Genomic DNA, 17,946 nt, shown 5'->3' on the forward strand with positions numbered 1-17,946 from the left:
ACTGAATCTGTACAACATGCATACTTGGTGTAGGATCTCGCATGTGAACACACTCACTGATGAGCAAAATAAACCAGACACCACATAAGGATCCAGTTAGATTTACCTGAAGGCCGAGCTCCAGTGCTACATTGAGCAGTGTGATGTCAGGAGGGTTATCTGCAGGAGTAGCGATCTTAAAGGCATCCTGGGCCAGTTTGAAGATGAGGGAAGAGGAGTGGATGTGCTTCTGAATGGCCTCCAAAACAGTCCGCAATCTCAACATGTCACCTAAGACACAACACAGACTTCTCTTTAGCTAAACACTGGCACAGCACATACAAGTTTGTTTAAAGTGAACCTCAGATGACTTCCGAGTGTGGAGCACTCACCCTTAGCAGCAGTAAGCATGGTGGAGGCCAGTTCACACTGCTGAGACTCCAGGTGGCCCAGTGTGAACCAGCGTGGATATCTGCTGGGCACTATGGAGATGCCATGGTGAGGGTGTCCTACGTCACCCGAAGGAGCCGTGGACTCCAGCACTGGAAGCCTGCAGCAAACAGGATTATTCTGGGTTAGTCACATATAAGACTCTAGTCATTCACATAGCCCATAACAAAACTGCTATATATATATATATGCTTAACACTTTTTTCCATTTATTTTCTTGTAGTCTTTCTAGATTCAGTTTACCCAGACATGATTAGCAGAATACTGTGTGCTATTTTCTGCTAGCTCTGAAATGGCGCTCTACGCTCTGCTACTCCTGCCTGAGTGAACACATTAGACCACACCACCAGCTCAGACTCGCAGAAGGTGCGCAGAGGGAGCAGTGCTATTGATTGTGTATTAGAGAGGACTGTGATGAGCTAGATTCGGATAATGATGCCTCAGTGCAGATATACAGTAATAAGGTCCCATAGAGGCTTTATAGGGCTTGAATCAGAATGGGTAACACACAGTGTGGAGATTCAGTCTAACGTGAGGTGAAAACAATGCACACATTTCGTATGAACATGAGAAACAAGAAATTTTTTTTTTTTTTTTTTACAGTTTTGATGTACACTATGGTTTAAAATAGTAGTTTAGGTTGGTGTTTTTTTGTTTTTTTGTAAATCAACTTTAATTCAGAAATGATGCATTCATTTGCTCTAAACTGACACTTTTCAACCTTGATGATGATAGCAGCAAATCAGCATATAAGAATGATTTCTAAAAGACCATGTGACACTATACGGAGTAATGGCTGCTGAAAATTCAGCTTCAAAATCGCAGTAATAAATGACATTTTACAATTTATTAAAATAGAAAAGTTATTTGAAATCATGATAATATTTCACTATAATAAATGTTTAACTATGTTTTATCAAACATATACAGCCTTGGTGAGCATAAGAGACTTTAAAACCATGAAAAAATATTTGAAAGAGGACGTTTGTGTGGGGCATTACAAAGGAAAAAATTAAAATAAACTACATTATTTATAACACAGCCATTTGCTACTTGCTAGTAAGTTGCAGGCTTTTTAAGGGAGAGGGACATTTTCATCCTAGACTGAATCTGATTGGACTTCAGTACAGTACATCATGAAACGACATCCTGTTTTGGTCTGTTTTCCCACATTAGAAAGAAAGTGATTTTTGCAAACAATCAGGATATTAGCATATATATAAGCCCTATATATATATATATATATATATATATATATATATATATATATATATATATATATATATATATATATATATATATATAAACCCTATAGATAATACACGTGGACTTTGGATGGAGAGAAATAGAGTCTCACCTCATTGCACGAAGGCCCAGTTTGTATGCTAGGTCTGTGTCGTGTGGCAGGAGGGCGGTGAAGAGGTATTTGGCAAACGTGTGCATGGGAACGCTCTCTCTGTGGATGACCTCCCCCAGACCACTGAAGGGACCACCTGGACATATGGAGAGAGAGAACAGCACATCAGAACTGCGCTGTCCATCATATCAGATCGCAGGCTTGAGTCGGGCTTGATGGACAGGAGGCTGGTGAGTCAGTGAGGGCACACGCAGCAAGTGGGGAGAGAGAAATCTGAGTGGAGCGTATCGCTGGGACGGCTGGGGAGGACGATGAGAAGGCAAACAGGCGGCAAGGCCTCATGGGCTTTGACAGAGTCTGTCCTCCCTAGTAGCAGCGCAGATGTCTGCTCTAAGGTTACACCGCGTGTCAGTGGGAGGCTCAGATGCAGGGTGGCCTGTTTTGGGGAAGGGAGTTGGGGACACTGCAGAGGCCAGCCTGCGGATCTTTTTACAGGCATAGCACTCCATCGCTCTCTCTCTCTCTCTCTCTCTCTCTCACACACACACACACACAAACATATATATATCCAGGCTAGAGATAGTGGAGGAAAAGATAAAAGTAGACAGCGATCCACATGGGGAAAAAAGGTTGTGGGAAAAGCAAAAGAACAGTGAGGGGAGGAAACAGCTCCACACAGAGAGGATGGGGCCTACAGGGTGATGACAAGAGCAAAAAGGTTCTAAAGTAGACGTAATATTAAGAACAATGAGTTTGTACCTTCTAAAAGGAGGATGGCTTGTTTGCGGAGTGTTTGCACTAAAACGTCATCCAGCTCCATCTCTTGCAGCTTGGCCACGATCTGCTCCTCGTTTCGACACACCTTGTCCTGGGCGTACAGGCCCTCGGGCATTAGCCGCTGCTGCCCCATACCCATCAGCGCCACCTCTAGCGCCAGCGCCAGGTACGACTCCCCTCCATCTGGACATCCCCACACCGGCACATGCTGGTACACTGGAGGCTTGGGCTCACCTGAATCTATTTGGACACAAAGTGGTGTTTGTCACTTTACAGCTTGTTGTACAATAAAGACATTCTAGGAAATAAGGCAAGTACATATAGACTACCATTCAAAAGTTATGAGAAGGTATGATTTTTAAATTCTTAAAATGAAATAAGTCTCTTACGCTCACTAAGGCTGTATTTATATAATTAAATGTACAGTAAAATGGATATTGAGAAATATTACATTTTGACTACATTTTCACTTACTACAAAGAAAAGTTTTTAATTTCATATTTTAATTATTTTAAAATTTATTTTTTATTTTACACTTCTTCAGCCTCCAGTGTCACATGATTCTTTAGAAATCATTTTAATATGCTGATTTGGTGGTTAAGTAACATTCCTTAAGATTGTTGAAAAATGAGCTGCTTAATATTTTTGATACTTTTTTCGGGACTCTTTGACTAATAGTGGGTTCAAAAGAACAGCATTTATTTTAAATGTGTGTAACAATTAAAAAATAAGTAATAAAGATTTGCGGTTATAACTTTTAATTGATTTAATGCATCCTTGTTAAATAAAAGTATTTCTTAAAAAAAAAAAAATAATAAAAAAAAAAAAAAAAAACTGTTACTGACCCCAATCTTAGATAACATATAAAAACACCACAGACTAAGTCATCTGTATCAGTGTCTAATGATATCTGTACCAAAACTGAGAAAAAACACCATCTGTTCGGTAAGAATTTAGACCCTCATCACCAGCTCACTTAAATCCCCCTGGCAAATTTATCCTGTTGGCCAATTCTGTTTGTACAGTGGGCAGCAGACAGGGATCAATGGGTTCACCGCCATCTTGCTACACTGGAAAACAACATCTCTATTGGTGTCTCACAATCATCCCACACAAAACAATTTGACCAAGTTATGGTGCACTATCCAGAGCCCTGGTTTACAGTAAACCACATAAGTAGTAAAGCAGAGGGGTTAGAGGGAGCATTGTTTTGGCTTTCCACACTGCTGCCGCCGCTGCTACAGCTGCTGTTGCTGGTCCTGCTAAGCTAAGATCCTGACCTTCGGATGTTCTGATTGGATAAAACCAAGAGTCCGCCCCCATCCCAGCACATGCCAGATGTTTCCAACTGTGCAACAGAGTCAAACAAAGAGCTATGCTCTCTAGCACACATACAAACATACAGAGTAATGCACAAGAGGCGCACACACAAGCCAACACGACCGCTGCAGCGCCGTGGCCAAAAGGGGAGCGCTACGACGGAACCAGCGAACAGATACGCACAAAACTCCCAAGTCACAGTACCATTTGCCAGTATTATTCAGGCAAACAATGCCTCTCTGTGGGTTACTCACTACAGGAATACAATAGCCGACACTTTCCATTGGCCTGAGCTTGGAGGGATGTATGGAATGCAAATGCTGATTGATTTTATACGTTTTACACCACTGAGTGGGCAGAATGACCTTTCTGATACAATAGCACCCCTTTAACACTGCTCAGAAAAGGAGGGCAATTGTAAAGAGCGAGGAGATGGGGCTCCAGCAGACTGAATGAAGCTCTCAAAGACAGGCCAGTTGCTGAGTGAGGAACCAAATAATGCCCAAGGCGTCTCTCTCTGAGAGTCGTAAAGGACAGAAGCCCAATGACAGCCTATAATTGTGTACCTCCGGTATCCATGGTATTGTCATCCTCCACTCGACACGTCTCCGTGAGGGTGGCGAAAAGGCAGCCAACGGGATCGAGGGGATGGCCCACCCAGCCCTCCAGATTGGTGGTGTTGGTCATTCCCCTCTGCAGCAGTTCTGAGGACACAACGGGAGATATTTACTTGTATTAGGGACATATGCATCAATATGTAAATACCTAAATTATACTATGAAACAAGCACGCTCTTTCATTTTAAATGCACACATGGCTGTTCATAAAATTTCTGTCCACAAATTAAGAGTAACTGTAGTTTTCTTTTAATGTCTACACATACACGTAGAAATGGTCACAAAATTAAAAAAAAGTTATCAAAAAGATAACGCTTCTGATTAACAATAATGAATTCGTCCTGAGCATTTTAAGCAAGGCCGTATGTTATGCACAGCAGATCAGTGTCTGTTACCTTTCTTCTGATGCTTGTATATGTCTAATTGCCGTTGCTGCTGGAGCCGGAGGGTGTTGATTATAGCAACAGCCAGTCGCAAGGCTTCTCTGGGGTAACCATGCGAACGCAGAGCATCCACCCTGGCGCATGCTGTAGGCACGTGATCTGGAACCAGTCACGTGATACAGTATAAACATGGTGGGGTTCTTTTAAGATGGGATGGTTTCAATATCAGACAAAACTGTAATGGAAGCTCATGCAGAAGTGAAATCAGACCGATTACAACACATGGCAGGAAGTGTTTTACTGAGAGTGACATTTCCTCTCAGACTTAAGGTCCGTTACACCAAGAAGGAGAACTAAGTGATAACCATAACATTCTGTTTATTTTGAAAGGGTTAGTTCACCCTAACATGAAAATTCTGTCATTAATTACTCAGCCTCATGTTGTTCCAAACCAGTAAGATCTTCGGAACACAAATTAAAACATTTCTGATCAAATCCGAGAGCTCTCCGACCCTCCGTAGACAACAGTGCAACTGCAGTGTTCCCAGATCCACAAATGTAGCAAGGACATCAGTAAAATAGTCCATGTGACATCACTGGTTCAACCACAATTTTGTAATTTTTCAGCATAAAAGCGCTGTCTACTGAAGGAAAACAACGATTTAGTCTGATTACATTCTGGGTTACTCTCCAAAATGGTGGTTTAATTATGTTATTATTGTTTTCTTTGCGCATTAAAAAGTATTCTCATAGCTTCGTAAAATTTCGGTTAAACCCCATGATGTCACATGGACTATTTTACTGATGTCCCAGCTACATTTGTGGATCTGGGAACACTGCAGTTGCACTACTGTCTACAGAGGGTCAGAGAGCTCTCAGATTTGATCAAAAATATCTTAATTTCTGTTCTAAAGATGAACGAAGGTCTTACAGGTTTGGAACGACATGAGGCTGAGTAATTAATGACAGAATTTTCATTCAAGTTAGTGAAACTTAAAGTGCGTCATCTGTTGATTTAAATGTTCAAGCACATGTCGATTCTAAATGGCTGTCAATAGTTTTATTGCTCTTCAGCTGGAAAAGAAATTGCAATGACATCCGTACTGTATCCATATTTTTATAGCTGTAGTATGGACTTCCCTATTCTCATATAATTAGAGTGATTATTAAAACTTTATAGTGGCGTGAACATGTCTTTATTGTTCAGAGTCTGCTGTAGGAAAAACTTGCATTGACCGGCTGCTCTGAACAGAATCAGCATGGACAAACATAGCTTGAAATCCCGGAGAAATATGTAAATGCATACCTAGCCACAGTGGCAGGCCCTGGGGGTTGAAGAGCAGGCTCTCTCCCTCTCTCTGGTAGGCCGGGGACATGTAGAAGTCACTACTGATGATTCTCTGCAAGTGACTATCCTGCCAGTGCAGGTCACAGGCCTCCATTGCTCTCGTGAACACCGTTCTTCTAGGCCGGGCCAGTGAGTCTACGCAGAGTAAAACATAGTTATGTGAGCCCCAGACACTGAGATAAGTGGATCATTTCAGGTCTGTATCAACTGATCGGAGGCTTACCCTGAGCCAGGTTGCTCTGTGGCAGAGCGTTGGTGATGTTGGGCAGCTCACTGCCGTAATTGCCGTCCTCTAGAGGGCAGATGTCCATGTCTCCCCATTTCTTCAGCTGTCTCAGCCAGCAGCTCTTCTCTTCACTTTTACAGTGCGGGTTCAGCACGATACACACCCACAACGCACCTGCAAACCCACAGAGTAGAGTCGTCTTTATAGCTGAAGTGTGGCTTATAAATGATCAAGGGAGAAATTAAAAAGGTAAAAGGAGCATAAAAGGATAAAGAAAGGAGATTTTAGGTTGCCACTTTTCCCATTTTTATACACTTTTTAACTGGTTTAGCTTTGAACACCGCTTTTGATTTGCTCCTAAATGTGAAATGGAAAATCGGCGCATTTAATAGATGAGGCTCCAGTGCATCAATGTCAAACACTGGCACAGGGGAGCGTATGAAATTCGGCAGGTGTAGGGTTTGTCTGGTGGGCTCGTGTAACTGGCGATGTCTTTTTGTTTCTAGGTAACAGATGGCTGGCCTGCGTCTTTTTCCATTGCTGTCACTTCCACGCAGCCCTGATTGGCCAAATTGCTGAGCTCCGGCCAATCAGCGTAGCTGTCAACTAAAACACTGAACTGTCTTGCACATTTATTAGACGCTCCGGTCACAGTGACTGCTCTTGCAAAATCCGAATGCTCGGTCAACTTGGCAGGTGCGCCTTGTTTACAGCTACAACCATTTCGAAGGAAAAGGAAGCCAGAGACGCAGCTCTCAAATGAGCCTCTTCAGGATGTGCTCTCATCAAGCTCTTTAAATGGCCGGATCAATAGGAGGCAGCTTTAAAGCTCATTGATCCTGGCCCTTTCATGCTATCTGGATAGAGGTGGGCGGCCGGTCCTCTGAATGTGCCGCAGACTAAGTCAGTCGTGCGCTGATCCACTTGCCCTGACTGAACTGCTGCAGGTCAGACGGTGCAAATGCACGAATGTGCTTAAGGCTAAGGATATTGAACCAAGGAGCAAAAGAGTAAGTACTAATGATTAAGGTTTACAGAAGAGGGATGAGGATGTATACGAAATACGAGACAGGGCTAATTGTGCTAAGCTGTTCAAAACATGTGATTTGGCCTTGTAGGACATTTTCCTACCGCATTATATTAAACATCCATAGTCCAAACCTTCTATCTAACCCCTAAAATCTCTGATTGGTTGCTGTTCCAGAATGTTTTTTATCAGGACAAACAAGGATGGTGACTGAGAAACGTGCCGTACGTGTTAAGAAGAAAAAACTCACCCAGCTCATCCCAGAGTTGTCGGCATTTGTCGGTCATGCCTGTGCCTTGTTGGCGCCACAGAGATAGACGTGGGTCAGCCATGAACTGCTCCGTGATGAGCGTAAGCATCCGCGCCCCGTTTGAGTCGCGCATCCTCAGCATTTCCCTCACCTGCACAAAAAATCCTGGTTTAACCTCAGGCATCACGTGCAGGACTAACACACACCTGTATCTAACAAAAATCAGCATCATATTTTGAAGAACAAAGCAAGTCATTAGTACATACAGCATCTTATACAGTAAAAAGAGCACAAGTGTTTTAGCTGAAAGGACTGCAAGATGGAGAAGCTTGTGTATGCGTTTGAGCACTATATTCAGCATCAATATTAAAGGCTGTAGTGCAGTCCTTCAAATCTTCAGATAACAGACAGGTAAAGCAATGAACTGCGCTGGCTATTGAAAATAAGAGGCAGCTTGACATTTAATTAAAATACATTGATTTAAATGGGCCTCCTAGGATTTCATGGGCCCATAATTCACCATAATAGCACATTTCGCACTGAGCATTTCACACACACATAGACATAGAATGCGACAGTGTCTCACCTTGGCAAACATGGAGTTGAGCTGCTTGCCTGAGCCATAGTATCCTCCCTGAGAGAGGAACTGCTTGACCTGTTCCCTCACTTGCTCCTCGTCCAGGTGCCAGCAGTTCTCATCATCAATACTGGCCCCTGCTGTGGGATCCGGGGCCCCTGGGAGAGAAATACACCCGGTTAACTTTGGATACTTTCAGCAATAACATATATCATTTATCAGTAAAAAAAAAAAAAAAAAAAAAACCTTGGGTTAAAATCTTACGCAAATAACAGCCAGAAAAAAAAATCTGCTTGTACACATTAACACTTTGAAAAACAACAGTTCCTGAACCTGCTTAATCTAAACCAAAGCCAACATCAATATCACCACTTCCTTTTGGCAGAATACCCTTTTACAAACTGATAATACCACTGAGGCGAGTCAAATCATAGCTATCAAAGTTTGATTCTTAAAAGATTGCTTCCCATTGCCACTGTGATTTGCAATAGAAAAAAGGGTAGAAAAGCCAAATGCATTAGAGACAATCACTTTATCTGAGGATGGTCTTACTGTATTTCCAATATGTCGATGCACTTTAGGTTTACAACCCCCCACATTCCAGAACAAAACACATCAGCACATTCAGCCCTATTGAATTCCACTTAAAGACACCATGAAGCTGCTTCATATACAGACTGCACAGTGAGTTGATCGGCCTATTGGCCCCCTTTGGGTCCCCCTGTGGGTATTAAACATATATAAACGCTATATATGGAAGCGGAACGGTTGATTTTGCTTGGCTTGCACCTTTCCCTGTCCTTGGCATGTGTTATATGATCAGGAGATCCATCTTGAGTTAGAGATTAGCTCTTAAAAGGCTTGGGTGGACTTAGGGGAGCAATAATAACTTTCATAGCGTAGATTATCATCAGTATGTGACAAAAGCATTGCTGTTATATACTACGCACATGTACAGGGTATCTATGGAACCAACTGTGCTGGATATAAAGTGCTTTGAAATAAGAGTGCTTGTTGTACTGCTTTAGACTGTGGTAGAATGTAACCCTGTTCAGCATAATAGTAAATTATTAGTGTACTTAATGGCTTTATAATGGCTGCAATGGGCTAGAGAGGTGCAAACTGCTATAAACAGAAGGTGCGGTGTGTCCTTGTATAAGCAGGCTTCCAGTGTCCTTTTGCACTTTTGAACAAACGTCTTGGCCGAGGTTAACACATTCTGCACATTCCGGATTCAAAGTGTAGACACTGATTAAACATTGATAAGGGGCTTCTGCCTGACCCCTTCATTCCTATTTAAAACAAGGTCAGAGGGCTAGAGGATGGACTTCCTGGTTTCAGAAGCTCCTTGGATAAACGATCAGGAAGAGGTGGCATTTATTTTTGCACAATGTGTTGAATGAAGCTTTCAAATGGCGGGAAACTCTATGGAACATTTGTTTGTGGGAAAGGAATAGTTATCATGTGGCTCTTTATTTATGTTGCTCACCATGTACTTGGTTGATCTCAGAGTTGGAGGACAGGATTTCATCTGCCAGTTTTTGGGCGGTGGGCAGCACTTCCGTGTGGTGGGCTGTGATAAGGTACTGCACCAACTTTTGCAGCTGGTCTCTGTTCATCTGAAAGAGTGTCTCTGAGATGGGCAGCCGCAGTTTGACTTGCTCGGGTTTGCGGATGCGGTATAAGGACAGCGCCACAACGTGCGCGCAATAGAAGATGTCTCGGTTGCCACAGCCGCATGTTACTGATGTGATCTTACAGCGGTCGAAGCTGATGGCCACCTTATGTGTCGTCTCTGGCTCGGATTGTGTTGCTGGCTCTGTGACTGTGCCACTGAGGTGAAAACCTGCATAGGAAGAAGCAGAGAGAAAAAGCTGAAGTTAATAATGACATTTGATGTAATTGGAGTAGTGTATGTCTTTCATGAACGTAAATGGATCTGGAGGTTGCAAGTCAAGATTGGTAACAAGAAATGGCTAAAGGCAAATTAGGCTGCTACCAAATCCACATCTGATTGTTTGACTGTAAAAGAGACTAGTTTGGTAGCTAGAGGTTACCAAACCGCAAGATATGCGAGATGCTATGCAACTGCTGAGAGCTACTTCCAAATCCTAGTAGATCATGCTACAGTAGAGCCCTATAGGAAATTGGCCCTTATAATATCATAAAAAAATCCATAACTTTACTTGAATTTCCCAAAATATATGAAGTTACCAGTCTAAAGCCTTTTTTGGAGATTATTAGATTAGATGATTATTTGGTGTGAAACGTTCTAGAGAACCAAAGAACTAAAAGCATGAAAGAAGAAATACTGTACGCATGTCTTTGTGGCCAATAGGATTGCTCATTCTTCACGCTGACTCTTAAATTATTAATAATGGAAGCCAAAGCAAGGGGGTGGGGGGACTAGAATTACTGTATCACTCTAAACCATTGCAATAGAGCCATTCATCATAATGCCCAGGAAACTACATGGGCTCAGAGATCATTTGAATCTCAAATCTCTATGCGCGCTTACAAGTGACAGAATCAGGATCCAATATATCCTTGCAGAGTCAACAGCTGAAATGATTCAATAAACAGGCTGTCGACAGGAACAGGCAGGGCAAGTCTCATTCTTTACCACCCCATATGCCTAGAAATGTGTCCAGCTGACGCATAAAGCCTCCGTGACCAGAACACACTGCACCAGAGCTAGAAGGTGTCTTTACATGCGCCCACATATATACGCACATGTGCAGGGAACAGACAACCGCACACATCACAATTATTTCTAGGTTTCGGCTGGTGCGACAGGGATGCCTAATAAGCATGAGCAAAGCCGGCTGTTCCCTTGCCAAATCCCACAAAAGGCTTTTCCAGACGAGTTCTTCTGAGAAGTCGGCCCCCTCCTCAGCCCCGAGATTTTGGAGAAAAGAAATCCGACGTCCAATTTACTGCCAAACCCTTTCAGGCACAGCCAACACAACAGAGCCATCTGATTAAGGGGAGTTTATGGTGATGTCTGTTTTCATTTTGATAAAAGACAGAAAAGGAGAGGGAGTGCCCCTATGTGTTGCAAATTACTTTTGGCACAATGCGGAGCTCGAAGTGAATTTGGTTAAAGAGACAAATGTCCACAGGAGTGTGTAAGAAGGGAGTCCATTTATAAGGTTCATTTTTCTTTTAAGAACTACGGCAAGAATGATCAAACTGTGTGTTTTCATCAAGCCGCTACTGATATTTCTTTATGAAGCTAGCGCAGCTCTGAGGCATCGATTGCAAACGTGCTATAAGACTGATCCGGTTTGCAAAACATGACATATGGAAGCGATTTATGGTAAACGTGTTGGGCCAAATGCATGTTTGCAAGGCAAACAATGGGTCGTCTTACCTACCACAACGTATGCAAAGACTGTATTGTTTTACATGTTAAAAATGGTCCAGGCAATGAGGGCGCCTTCATGTGAACCTTTGCATTATCAGATCATGCATTATCTTGGACCGCAAAAACTACAGTTGAGACTAAACAGGCCTGTATTTGAACTGGCTATCACCATCAGTTTGCTTGATCTTTCCAACGGCCGGGTCACATTAGTCACATGAAGGACACATCCCACCCAGTATCAAATGGAGCCGAGTGAGCCTCCCTACAATGATAATGTTTAACGGTAATGGTAGCTGAAATAAGTGCATTTCCCAACTGCTTTTAAGAGGAGTCATTGTGCTGTCCGAGTCCACTCCTCCTGTGTCATCCTTTATCAGATACAGAATCAGCTTTTGCAGAGGGATGACTTGGGGTTTTATGTTCTTAAAAAGGAGTAAGACAGAAAAACAGGGAAATATAAAACAGAGAGAAGAGTCTCATTCATATACACAGTAGAAACAGTCAAAATCACATTTGTAAATTAGTACCAACAATAGTAATAACAACAAAAATAGCCTTAGTAAGAACAGCTAATACAAAATGTGCTGATCAGTGACAGTGAATTTCTGAACAACATGTGTTAGGTTTGGCCATGATGGGCATCTATGACGTGGTCCGTCGATGAGGTTATGGAAGAGCAGATGAGCCCATAGGCTCATGTGACAAGGGTTGCATTGGAGAGAGCACGCATCTGCTACTGATGGACATGAAGAGCCCTCCTTGTCTTTTTATTCTCTCTCTCTCATATCGCTAGCTCAACTCAGTCCCCCCCCCACCCTCTCCACCAGGCCTTTTGTTGCTCAGATGCAGCACTGAATGCTGCTCCACCATGCTCTCCACAACTGCTCTTTTCAGGCTAACCTCCATCATGGTGTGAGCATAGATCGGACCCTCCCCCCACTTTTAGAGGCTTTTCGATCATTTTTTACCTGGGTGAGAGGAAAAGGGATGGATAGAGAGAAAAAAAAGAACTGTGCTGGGAAATGGAGCAAGGATGGATGTCCTAAGCAGATGGAGTGCTGTTGTCAGTCAAAATGAGTCATGCAACGTCATATAGAAGAAATAATGACACTGCTGTAGTTAATATCAAGTCATTCTCACCACACAAAGAAACCCTTGAGCATGTCTGCCGTGTCCGCACCAGGCACAACAGATGATTTCGTAATTTTTCAGAGGCCTGCTAAATTGTACAGAAGGTTTAAGCTCCATTCACACCAAGAACAATAACTTTAACCATACCTATATTAGCGCTAGAGTTGTGATGGTGAGGAAATTTCCCCATTGGTTAATTGACGTGTAACAACACTGATAATACCTGTATCGCAGTGGTGTGGGGTGGGGGAGGTCCCTCTTTTTCTCACATTCGTTCGCTTTTAAATAGCTTGATAAAGCCAGTGCACATTTTACTTTCACTTTAAAATTAGTGGCAACAAAATACAATGTCAAACTCACTTAGCCTATATATATATATATATATATATATATATATATATATATATATATATATATATATATATATATATATATATATGCTATGATATATAAATATAAATTAGAACTTTTAACAAAAAAATAAAAATACACCATGCTACAGGCTATGTTTAATATAAACAACAATACTAACAAATAACTTGAACAAAGAATAGATAGGTTTAAAAAAATTTAAATCAAACACTGTTGAACCACATAAATAAGAAACGTAGAATGTTTATTAGCAAAGAGAATAAGAAAGCTTGGAGGCATGGCATACACCTTGATGTCAAATAAAATAAATAAATTACACAAAGTTTAAATAAAATAGAAATCTGCAAACATTGTGGAACCAATTAAATAAGAAACAAATGTTTAAAAAAACCTTCCAAAATCACCTTAGATAAACGGCAGAAGTCAACAGGCTTTAATAAAAAAACAAAATGACGGTGACGGGCAGTGCCTCAACTGGTGTTCTGGCTTAACACCGGTATCACCGCAGCAAGACTAATTAGCGCCCATACCAACACACGGTAAAACAATCCGTTTATTAAGTGTGTTCTACAGTTATGTTGTCTGTTGCTTTAAATGCTCATTCGTTAACTTCAGGTGGATTCTGACTGGCTGTCAATGTTCTTCTGTGATGTTATTGGTACAGTTAAGATGTAGATATTGCTATTCTCATAGAATTGAAATGATTATTATAAGATGCAAGAGTTTTTTTATGCCATATCTCCACCAAATTTGACTTTAAATGGCAATAACAGAAGAGCATAAAAAAAGCAATTACAAACAATAGCCAAATGTTAGCAACGTGAACTTTAATCTGCCAGCAAAGGAAACTAGGTGAGTGACAAAGTAGAAGAAACTAGAACATCAAACCAAACTCTAACGGCAGAAAAAGTGCTAAAAACAGATGTGCTTCCTTTGCTCACGCATGAGACACAAACAAAAACCATAACTTCAAATGGATGTTCTTACACATTTAGACAATAAAACGGAGTTTGGGTAAATTATGCGAGTGCCCCATCTCAGGGAAAGGATTGTGGGCTTCCGTGTCACCATCCATATGACAGGAGACTATTTTCTCTCAGGAAACTACCCCAATTGGTCCACCTCTAATCGTGGCGCCAAGCTCCGTGGCATCATCACGACACAACAGAGTCAGCCGGCCACATTACAATTCTCTGTGTATGTGTAACAGTCATAATTAATCCGCTGGCGATGCCCGCTAATGCACGCTCATCCAGTCTGGGCTTTCGGAGTCATTTTAGCCACTGAGCTTCAATGGCCATCTGTTTGGGATGGAGGCATATTGGGGGAGCTCACACCGCTGGAATGGCCACTGATCAGGGAACAGGAGAGGAGTCCCCTTTTCTCATTCATTTACTCGTAGCCTCACTCTATCCATGCCATCTGCCACCCCTCGGACACGCCCACTTGAGTGCTTTTTGGCCAATCACAGCCGAGTCCCCACACGCCCTTAAACCATTAACCTCTAATCAGCCGTGGAGGCCAAACGGGGGCCTGTACGGCAGGCAACGGGCCAACGCCGCATGCACTAGAGCCCCCCACCCCTCCATCTTCCATCTGTCCCAGCAGCAATGTGGTTAACACCGCATCAGCATCCTAGCTCCCCCCACCAATATATCTGCACACAACAGACATACATATGCACAGGCACATACATTCAGAGCGTGCACAGGGGCTTCTATCTGCCCTGATAAAGGCTTGATTGATTCATTTGTGATGTCCCTCAAACAGCAGCCCCCAGAGTCATTTGTCACGATCACACATAATTGATTTCTGATCCACTGAATTGTGAAGCTCGAGAAAGAGGCGCACGGGGTTCAATCAGCATCCCTTTCAGCAGGCTAGCACCGAGCAGCAGGTCTGACATCCATGGAAATAGCAGATAAGACCCGGAGAGGAGTATGTGGTCTCCATTAGACCGAGCCGTGTGCATTGTGAGTGAATTGAAGGGGGGAAATTAAAGCTGGGCTAATCATACAGCGCCGGGTAGTTCAAAACCAACAATTTAGCATCTGATGCAAACTAGGCCTGGCTGAAGAGCCTTTATTCTCGGATAATTCACACGGCAAAGGCTGAAAACAAGCCGGAGAGGCGGATGAATTTGAAGGCGAACGGGGCGAAAAGGAGGAGATGAATCGCACTTTTGGACAGGCCGTAAGCGCAACCAGATGTCCTGCTTGAGATAAAAGCAGATGCACTTGAAGTGAAACCGTGCGGTGTGGAAAGAGAGGCGGGGATATCCTTTCATTGTTATTTCTGTTCAAGGTTTTCTTCTATTGCATCTAAAAAGGCAAGCCGAATATGCATAGGTTTTCATTCGCCTGCTCAATAGGGAAAGCATGCTTCTCCAAAACAGTGTGTGGTACGCCGAGCGCACAACATTGTAATTCTTGAGCTGTTCTTGTCTTTGTGCAGCTGCTATAAAAGAAAGCAAATATGCCTCACGAACACGTGATGCACAAAAGAACGACGCTCAAAGATAACGTTGCATTTTATTTTGCTAGATGGATTGAAAAGATGATCAAACAATGCCGGTCTCATGCAAAACAAGCCATTTTATTAAACTACAGTCAGTATCAAGTGTCATCCAGACACGGTGCATGAATAGAAAGCGGAGTTCTGGTATTGTTTTGTGGGCAGCCTGCATGTATAAGACAATCTGACAGCTAGGAAAGGTCACCGGCCTGCACATTCCCCGATCACTGATGGATTGTTTGTGAACAGCCAACCACCATCAGTTCTTGTGCATCAGCATGTGCCCTCCAAGACTTTCCGCGGCACTTTGGCCTTTTACCGCTCATTTCCCTAAATGCAGACTTGGTTGTGTTTAATATGCGAACATGTACAAACCATCTGCTGGCCTGCAATTGACAAGCAGCAGTCTGCAGGACACAATGGCTCTTTTGAGCTCTCTCTCACACTAGAAGCATAGCCTGCACTGATAGATAATGCTTTAAGAAGCTTATATTTCATGACTCTTCCAAAAAAAAAAAAAAAATCCTCAATCAATACTAGAAAAGGAAAGAAAACCGATTGACAGAGGAAATGGCTTTGTGCACAACTCGTGCAGGCCTCACTGCGTCAAGACTCCTTTCTGCTCTCCCACGGCATTCCATCTTAAACCGTTTCCTATGAGGAGGTATGACTTCAGTTTGCCCTGCAGCTGTAAAACCAGTATCAGATAAAAGACGCAAAAAAATAAAAAATTCTGAGGACCAATAAGCTCACATCTGTTGTGTGCTTAGTGTTTTCATCTACAAGGTAAGAAAATGTCAATATGTACTCTGGGCTTGTCCCAGCAGCAATACCTCGCCTGCATTTCCTTCCTGTCCTGCTGCCTTCTAAACTGAACTATTCTTCCCCCTCTCTCTCATATAAACCAGGGGTGCATTGATATTTCAGACAAAAATGTGAACAGAAATCTTTAACACACAACAGCAGAAAAAAAAAAAAATAATATCTGCAAAACCATTTCATATTTGGGTTTCCTAGTTGTACAAGTCCCTATACTCTGAAGTGATCGCTCTCTTGATTTAGCATATTAATAAAGAATGTTTTCCCATGTGGGGCCATTTAGTGCATCATCTCATCTAATACAGGAGAAGACTGTCTCTGTCTCTCATTTAAGAAGACAAAGAAACTGTTACTTAACAACCTGACAACTTTCCTGAAAACAACCTGCATATTCCTAACCTAACAAGATTTATAGTGATTTTATTAGCCAAAACTCCTTGTTACAACAATTTGAGTTAAAAAAGAATTCCACAATACCTTTTAAAAAGTTGTAGATGCTATTTGTAAGGCTGCCTGAATGATGAACAAGTGAAAAGTTAAACTATAATACTACAGTGAAACTACAGTGATAGTAACAGAATTAGTTTCATTATTCCAAACAAAGTAAGAGTTAAATTAGCATTTAAGGCTTTACAAATTTTGGTTTCAGCCAAGAACGATAATTTCAATGCACTGCTAATAAAGAGGCCTTAATTGTGCTGAGAAAACACAACCATACTATCTTTTGAGTTTTCCATTAAATAGTCTGAAAACTCCACTTCCAATCAGCCCCTCCCTATAATTTCCTGCATCAAACCAAACTAAGCATCTGGACAAGGACAAAAAACAAAGGAAGGGGGAACGCAAACAAGACGGAATCGTTCCCAACAAGCCCTTCCAGCTTAGCTTTTGCATGCATTACGATGATGAGACCCTGAAGGTGTGCATAGCTAAGGAATCAGCTGAGGCAGCGATGGCAGCATCTCTAATTACAAACGCTCCTCCTCCAACTATTCCCCCACCTCCTTCTTATACTGCCCATTGTCTGCATCCTCCCTCCCTCCGTCTCTCTCAGGAGTGCCTTTTGAGCTGGCATGCACCCGTTAGCCCTGCGCTGTGTTCCCCTCAGCACTCTTAATCTGGCCCTGACCTGCTTTATTCCTCCTGCACCGGCTGCCCACTGGGCCTCTGATTCACAGGCTCCCTTTGTTGTCGATGGGTCTGTCTAGGCCTCAGGCTGGGGCCTGGCCTGCCATTGTTGCCCACAAAGAGCCAGCAGTGGTTAGCAGGCGTCAGCTTGGAAGCAGGGTCCTGTGCGACCACCGCTGCTGGGAGATCGCCGGCCCAGACTCAGAGGAGAGGAAGAGGACAGGAACAGACCGATAGGAGCTAGAGGAATGTAGAGTAGGGACACTTCTGCCAGCACAAACTCCCCCAAGGAAGGGTGCAATGG

The 17,946-nt window shown here is 42.6% G+C and overlaps 1 protein-coding gene across 1 annotated transcript in view; it reads right to left on the reverse strand.

Moving 5' to 3' along the window:
* LOC113045563 (zinc finger SWIM domain-containing protein 5-like) overlaps nt 1-17,946 on the reverse strand; it is a 41,374-nt gene that overhangs the window by 4,190 nt on the left and 19,238 nt on the right. Inside the window, exons 2-12 of the mRNA XM_026205993.1 lie at nt 9,801-10,157; nt 8,321-8,469; nt 7,735-7,885; nt 6,455-6,631; nt 6,190-6,366; nt 4,896-5,042; nt 4,450-4,587; nt 2,546-2,803; nt 1,787-1,922; nt 372-529; nt 107-270 (exon numbers count right to left, since the gene is read on the reverse strand). Coding sequence (XP_026061778.1) covers nt 107-270; nt 372-529; nt 1,787-1,922; nt 2,546-2,803; nt 4,450-4,587; nt 4,896-5,042; nt 6,190-6,366; nt 6,455-6,631; nt 7,735-7,885; nt 8,321-8,469; nt 9,801-10,157 — 2,012 coding nt within the window. The remainder of the gene's footprint in view (nt 1-106; nt 271-371; nt 530-1,786; nt 1,923-2,545; nt 2,804-4,449; nt 4,588-4,895; nt 5,043-6,189; nt 6,367-6,454; nt 6,632-7,734; nt 7,886-8,320; nt 8,470-9,800; nt 10,158-17,946) is intronic.

Source organism: Carassius auratus, chromosome 27 (assembly GCF_003368295.1).
Source record: "Carassius auratus strain Wakin chromosome 27, ASM336829v1, whole genome shotgun sequence".
In the NCBI taxonomy this organism is placed as follows: domain Eukaryota; kingdom Metazoa; phylum Chordata; class Actinopteri; order Cypriniformes; family Cyprinidae; genus Carassius; species Carassius auratus.